The 7,280-nt window shown below is 60.2% G+C and overlaps 1 protein-coding gene across 2 annotated transcripts; it reads left to right on the top strand.

Moving 5' to 3' along the window:
• Window positions 1–694: 694 nt before the first annotated feature.
• Window positions 695–4,583, top strand: PRPH (peripherin). 2 transcript variants are annotated; one of them, XM_055337112.1, is made up of 9 exons: window positions 695–1,653; window positions 2,034–2,094; window positions 2,280–2,375; window positions 2,794–2,961; window positions 3,054–3,179; window positions 3,256–3,476; window positions 3,585–3,634; window positions 3,862–3,941; window positions 4,181–4,583. In XM_055337112.1, exons 1-9 carry the CDS (start codon window positions 1,112–1,114, stop codon window positions 4,247–4,249), a joined length of 1,413 nt encoding a protein of 470 aa, XP_055193087.1. In that variant the 5' UTR covers window positions 695–1,111; the 3' UTR covers window positions 4,250–4,583. The 2 variants fall into 2 exon arrangements, with proteins under 2 accessions (XP_055193087.1, XP_055193088.1); XM_055337113.1 differs by having other exon boundaries at window positions 4,184–4,583.
• Window positions 4,584–7,280: the final 2,697 nt, after the last annotated feature.

The raw sequence follows: 7,280 nt of genomic DNA on the forward strand, positions 1-7,280 counted from the left end.
CTGCAGCCCCTCAGCCCCCTCCCCTTCCCACCTCAGGAATTGCTGTGCTTCCCGTAAGGCCCATGACTGAGCAGCAGTTGGTTGGGGGAAGGGAGAGAGAATCCAGTAAAGCCAGACGGCGTACAACTGGCTCATTCAGCTCAGCCTCTGGCAGGGCACAGACCCTCCTGGGAGGGACCCGAGTGGGGTCCAGCCGCCCTCGGCCCCCTCTGCCGTGCCCACCCTGCTGGGGCCTGCTTGGATCGGGGTTTGGAAGCTGTGTCTTTAAGGCTGAGACATCAGCAGGCAAGCCCCTGGCCCAGTGTCCAGAGGAGGGGGAGGGGGAATGGCCAGTCCATTAGCCATTAGCGGAGGAGCTGGCGCCAGGCAGCAGACCTCCACAGGGCCCTGGGGATTACGGAGGGACCAGCCTTCCCTCACCCCCCTTGGCTCCCTCTGCCCTCCTGTCCCTCCATTTCTCCCCGGGTGTGGTAACAGAGGGGTGGCCGATAGCAGGCAGAAGCTGGGCCTAGCCCTTCAGGGGACAAGTAGAGGCACAGGCCCTGGGGCCTAGGCCAGGCCAACTCTCCATCCTCACCGCTCAGGTGCCGGAAGCCTGCCCTTTAACCTCTGTCCTCCTTTGCCCCTATTCTTTTTTTTTTTTTTTTCTTACTGAGATACAACTGACCACACATTCTATACCAATTGCAGGTGGACAGTGTAATGATTCTACATTTGCGCACCTCCGGCCTTTAACAGCTCTTGCAGGCAGGAGCCCCAGCTCCTGTCAGGCTCTCCCGCCCCACGCTCCAGCTCTAGACGCTGACGCTGGAAGGTGCCGACCCCCAGCCGGCCTGCCGGTGGCCGGGGGTCGCGGGGCCTGCTTCCTTCCCGCCGGCAGCAGGGGAACGGAGGAGGCCGGGCGCCAGCGCCGGGAGCCAGGGTGCGGCTCTCCCGCTGCTCCGCAGGGGTGGGGCGTCCCCCTGCCCACAGAGACCCGCCGTCAGGCCAGTGGGAGGAGCTGCCCGGGCCCCCCCGAGCCCGCAGGCCTATAAAGCCGCCTCGCCCCGGGCTGCGGCTCCTTCCCAGCTCCCCACCAGCTCCGCCCGCGGTGACTGCCGGCCTCGCTGCCATGAGCCACCCGTCGGGCCTCCGGGCCGGCGTCAGTGCCACCTCCTACCGCCGCACCTTCGGGCCTCCGCCCTCGCTGTCCCCCGGGGCCTTCTCCTACGCGTCCAGCTCCCGCTTCTCGAGCAGCCGCCTGCTGGGCTCGGCGTCCCCCGGCTCCTCCGTGCGCCTGGGCAGCTTCCGCGGGCCCCGGGCCGGCGCGGGCGCCCTCCTGCGCCTGCCCTCGGAGCGCCTCGACTTCTCCATGGCCGAGGCCCTCAACCAGGAGTTCCTGGCCACGCGCAGCAACGAGAAGCAGGAGCTGCAGGAGCTCAACGACCGCTTCGCCAACTTCATCGAGAAGGTGCGCTTCCTGGAGCAGCAGAACGCGGCCCTGCGCGGGGAGCTGAGCCAGGCCCGGGGCCAGGAGCCGGCGCGCGCCGACCAGCTGTGCCAGCAGGAGCTGCGGGAGCTGCGCAGGGAGCTGGAGCTGCTGGGCCGCGAGCGCGACCGGGTGCAGGTGGAGCGCGACGGGCTGGCGGAGGACCTGGCGGCGCTCAAGCAGAGGTCAGGGGCAGGGCCGGCCCGGCGGCCGTCGAGGCGGCTGCTGCTCGCCCCGCTCGCTTCCCTGCCCCCCCCCCCCGCCGCCCAGGGAGGGGCGCCCGCGGCCACCCGGGCGCGTGCGGGCAGCAAGGTGGCCCGCGGGCTCTGCGCGCCCCCCCGCGCCCCGCGGACTCCCCGGGGAGGGAGGGGGGATGTTATGGGTCTGCCCGGTGCATCCAGGGCTCCCATCTCCGCTCCCAGCCCTTTAGGGAGAAGGTGGGCCAGGGCCTCAGGCAGCTCCCGGGGTCCTGGACACTAGCGGCCTCTGCCCTAGCCCCGGGGGCGCGCGGGCTGCCGGCTGCGCGGGGACCCTGCGGCCCAGCCGCCCCCATTCTTCCTGCCAGGCTGGAGGAGGAGACGCGCAAGCGGGAGGATGCGGAGCACAACCTCGTGCTCTTCCGCAAGGTGAGCGCGGGCCCAAGTCTGCTGTCGCCCCGCTTCTACCCCGCCTTTGCATCTGGGGAGGCCTGTGCGGGCGCCAGGAGGCGACCAGAAGCCTCCAGGGACTGGCAGGCAGGGCCTGGCCCTTCCTGGCCCTGAGCAGCCCCTCCCTGCTCTTGAACCCCCTCCACCCCCGCCACCCCCTTAAGGACGTGGACGACGCCACCCTGTCCCGCCTGGAATTAGAGCGCAAGATTGAGTCCCTGATGGATGAGATTGAGTTCCTCAAGAAGCTACATGAGGAGGTAGGTGGACTCGAGGGTCGGGGAGCCTTCAAAGGCTGCAGGTGGTCTCGCTGGCGCCGGAAGGCGGGCGCGGGAGAAGCCTGGCGCGGGGAGCGGAGGACTCGGCCTGGGGAAGAGCAGGGACACTCGCGGCGTAGACCGCGTAGACGCAGCCCCTCAACCCACCCCCCTCCACAGGTGGTTTGACTCCCACCCCTGCGCCACCTGGTGGCGCGCCGCGGAGCTGCACCCCTTAACTTGGCCGCCGGCTTGGGGCGTACGCGGGCGCAGGCCGCGCAGGCCGCGCAGTCCTACGCGCGCTGCACTCCCTGGCGCCCCCTTCTGCTCACTCGAGAGTTTTCCCTCTTTTCTGAGTGAACCGCGCGGCCCGCGTGGGATCCGCGCGGCAATCTCAGCAACTCGGTGTTCCGGGCGGCAGGAGCTGCGGGACCTGCAGGTGAGCGTGGAGAGCCAGCAGGTGCAGCAGGTCGAGGTGGAGGCCACCGTGAAGCCCGAGCTGACCGCCGCGCTGCGGGACATCCGCGCGCAGTACGAGAGCATCGCGGCGAAGAACCTGCAGGAGGCCGAGGAGTGGTACAAGTCCAAGGTGCGCAGCCCGGCCGGCCCCGGCGATCGCGGGCCGCGGGGAGGCGCGTCCCCGGCTCACGCCCCCCCGCCTCCCCGCCTCGCACCCCCCAGTACGCGGACCTGTCCGACGCCGCCAACCGGAACCACGAGGCCCTGCGTCAGGCCAAGCAGGAGATGAACGAGTCCCGACGCCAGATTCAGAGTCTGACGTGCGAGGTGGACGGGCTACGCGGCACCGTGAGTCCCGGGTTCGCGCCCCGGGGGGGGGGGATGGAGGGTGAAGGCTGCCCCGCAGTGACCCCCCTGCCCCCAGAACGAGGCGCTGCTCAGACAGCTGCGGGAGCTGGAGGAGCAGTTTGCCCTGGAGGCCGGCGGGTACCAGGCGGGCGCCGCGAGGCTCGAGGAGGAGCTGCGACAGCTCAAGGAGGAGATGGCCCGGCACCTGCGCGAGTACCAGGAGCTCCTCAACGTCAAGATGGCCCTGGACATCGAGATCGCCACCTACCGCAAGCTGCTGGAGGGCGAGGAGAGCAGGTGGGGGGCAGGGCCGCGGGAGGGGGAGGGGCGGCGGCAGGTGCGGAGGGGTGTCAGGGGAGGGCCGCCCGCGCCCGCCGCGTCGCTGACTGCCTCCCCGACTCCCAGGATCTCGGTGCCAGTCCACTCCTTCGCGTCCTTAAGTATGAAGACGAGCGGTGAGTCTCCCACGCCCGGCTTCCAACCTGCCTGTCCCCTTGTCCACTTCTGCCCTGACCAGACTCTTGCAGGGGCTCTGCTCACGGATGGATTCTGTGCATGAGCTACTGAGGCCCGGTCCACACTCGCGCCTGCTCCTCATGCCCCGCCACCCCCTCCCCTCATAGATGAGAGTGAGGACACTCCAAGCCTCCTCTCCTCCACCCCCTCATCCCACTCTTTCCAGTGCCTGAGGTGGAGCCTCCGCAGGACAGCCACAGCAGGAAGATGGTTCTGATCAAGACCATTGAGACCCGGGATGGGGAGGTGAGGTGGACCACTTGAGCCTGGGGCCCCATCATCGCCCATATTATTTCTGGCTGCAGCTGGTTTTAGAGTATTGTGGGTTAGTGGTCTTTGGGGGCAGGAGGGAGACAGGGAGATAGAGATGTGGGTGGATAGTCCGGAGCCTGGGCTGGTTTTGCTGGAGGAGAGGGCATGCCCCAAAGGAGAGGGGAGGAGGGTGGTGCTGAATGGTTTGTGCCGTTCACATGCCTTGCCCCCAGCAGGTGGTGACTGAGTCCCAGAAGGAGCAGCGCAGTGAGCTGGACAAGTCTTCTACTCACAGCTACTGACCCCATTGGTCTGGTGCTCCCTGACACTGCCCTAGGCCTGCTCCAAGCCCCAGACCCTAACACCAGTACTGAATTAGTCCTCTCTTGCTCTGCATGTGTCTAGGGGATGACGCAAGTCATCCCTTCCCTGGCCTGTGGCCAAGCCCTACCCAGCCAGCAGTAGCTGGCCCTTCCCTCCCTTCCCTGACACATATTTATATATATGACCTGTATGTTCCCCTTATCTCGTCCTAGTAAGAGGCCAGCAATCCCCAAAACAAGTCTACTGCCATTCATTACCCCATGACCAGTGGAGTGGGCCAGGGTCTGAGTTTCACTTTTGAATCAAATAAAACTGCTGTCAAGAGAAACCCGTCCAGTGCATTTGTGTCTGTGGCTGTGGGGGTGCCTGTGGGGAGGGGGCTCAGCAGTATTTTCCCCTGGTCTCTAGTCATTCCTTTTCTACATCCCATACCTTGGCATCTGTGGCTCCTATCTACCCTTCTTCTAGTTCTACATCTGTTCCTTCTCAACTTCTGTTTGCCAGCTGCAGCCCTGAATGTCCAGATGCCTCCTGAGTATGCCAGAGGTCCCTCAAACTCAACATGTCCAAAACAGAGCTCCTCGTTTCCCTCTCTGCCTGAGGTCAGAGAGGTCATGTTCTTCCTTCAGGGTTCCCCACTCTAGAAGAAGGCACCACGAAGGACTTCTGCTGCCGAATTAGAACACCTCATCTTCTACCTCTTTCTTTTCTTCACCTACCCCCACCACCCAATTCTGTTGATTCTACTTTTTAACTCTTGCAAGTCTGTCAACTTCTCCCCATCCCTGCTGCCACCACCCTAGTCCAGGCCACCATGGTCATTTGCCTGGGTCACCTTATCTCCCTCAGTGGTCTCTTTCTCCTGGCCTAACCCTGCCACCCACCTAAACCTACCTGACACACTTGACCAGCAAATCATTCTGCTGCCATCACTCCCCACCCTGCTTGAAAATGTCTACTTCTATAATCTCCTCCAACTCTACTCAATACTGCCTTTGCCTTCAAGTCAAAATCCATTTCTGAGTTTTGTTTTTTTTTTTTTTAAAGATTGTATTTATTGACTCATGAGAGGCACACAGAGAGAAGCAGAGACACAGGCTAAGGGAGACGCAGGCTCCATGCAGGAAGCCCAATGCGGGACTTGACCCTGGGACCATGGGATCATGCCCTGAGCTGAAGGCGGCGCTAAACCGCTGAGCCACCTGGGCTGCCCACCATTTCTGAGTTTAAAATTATCTTTTTCCACTCAATTATCATGCTACATGCAGGGAGTAAGCCAGAGTCCCTGCTCTCAAAGAGCTCCCGGTCTGGGGTAGTGGGGAGAGATGCCAAGCAGGTCCTTCCAGTCCTGGGAAGAGCGCTGGGACTGGGAAAGAAGATGACATTGTGGGGAGATGAAGAAGAGCATCTAAGCCAGCCTTGGAGTAAAGGCACAGCTTCCCCAAGGTGGCCCACGCTGAAGAACAAGCAGGAGTTATTCAGGCAAAGCAGGGAGGGGAGGAGGCTTTCTAGGTAGAATAAGTCAGGAGGTGAGGGAGAGCCAGTTTGGGAACTGGAAGTAGCTATGTAATTCTGGGAAGAATGGAAAGAAAGAATGGAGCTGAGGTTGGAAGATGACACGAGGGCTGGGCCAGGCAGGACCTCACTGGCTGGATGAAGGCCTTCTGAATGCATCCTAAGGAAAAGGGAAGAACATGGTCTCATCAGGAGGGTGAAGCATTCACATCTGCATTTTAGAAAGATCACTCTCACAGTGGCATCCAGAAGCCATTAGGACACTGAGAACATGGGTCATGAAACATCGTGATATAAATTACTGGGTCAAGACCAACATCTTAAAAAAAAGAGTATAAAGTGTAAGGGAGTGGTGAAACTTTTTATTTTTTATTTTTATTTTTTTTAAAGATTTTATTTATTTATTCACGAGAGACACACACAGAGAGAGGCAGAGACACAGGCAGAGGGAGAAGCAGGCTCCATGCAGGGAGCCCAATGTGGGACTCAATCCTGGGACTCCAGGATCACACCCTGGGCCAAAGGCAGACACTCAACCACTGAGCCACCCAGGTGTCCTGGTGAAACTTTTTAATGTATTTATATACATGTATATTGGCTTACCATATGAGATGTATTTTTTTTTATCTTGGATTGTGGTAAAAAAAAATTTGAAAAACAAAACAACCTAGATTTGAACATGTTTAAACACTGGGGAGAATTTGAAAGAATCAAGTTGTCATGAGTGGACCCAGACATCTATTGAAATGACACAAACTCAGACGTGGCTGTGATTGAAGAGTTTTAGGAAAACTCCAAATCCAATTCTAACCAAGGGGGATCAGATGTTAACCTCAAGAAGACAGGACTGGGATTTGATCGTAATTAAGAAAGCTTATATCACATTGATTTTATTGTACTCAGCTTGTTGGAAGCACGGAGATAGTTCCCATGACATCTACAAGAAGGTCATCTCAAAAGCAAGGAGGTGGCCACATTGATTTAGTCTTCCTAGAAGGAACCGGATGTGGTGGGCACGACCCCTGGGTCCCAGGGATAGTTCCTTAGGGGCCACCTGCAGTGGGTGGAAGGAGCTCGGTTATCTGCACTGCAAAGGACAGAGATTAACCAAACATCTCAGGCAAAGGGGAGTGACTTGGGAGCTTACGCAGAGAAATTGGGGCACAGAGAATTGCAGCTGCCTCGGGTAGAGTGGGAGTGGCTTCACGGGACACCAGAACTGCCTAGGTGACCTGGCCTCCCAGGAGGAATGGACTCTGCAGCCCCTCAGGCCTCACCCAGCATGACAAGTGGCAGAAAAACCCCTCAGCAGCAGGAGCACACTGCTCCCTGCTCCAGGGTCCTACTGCTTCTATTGCTCCCACCACCAATGGGTACAGGACCTCACCCTCCATCCAGCCTGGCTTTTGCTTACTCATGGTTCCTTCTATTCTTTTTTAAAGATTTTATTTATTTATTTGAGAAAGAGAGAGAGAGAGAACATGAGCAGTGGGG

Source organism: Nyctereutes procyonoides, unplaced genomic scaffold (genome assembly GCF_905146905.1).
Source record: "Nyctereutes procyonoides isolate TBG_1078 unplaced genomic scaffold, NYPRO_anot_genome, whole genome shotgun sequence".
Lineage (NCBI taxonomy): Eukaryota > Metazoa > Chordata > Mammalia > Carnivora > Canidae > Nyctereutes > Nyctereutes procyonoides.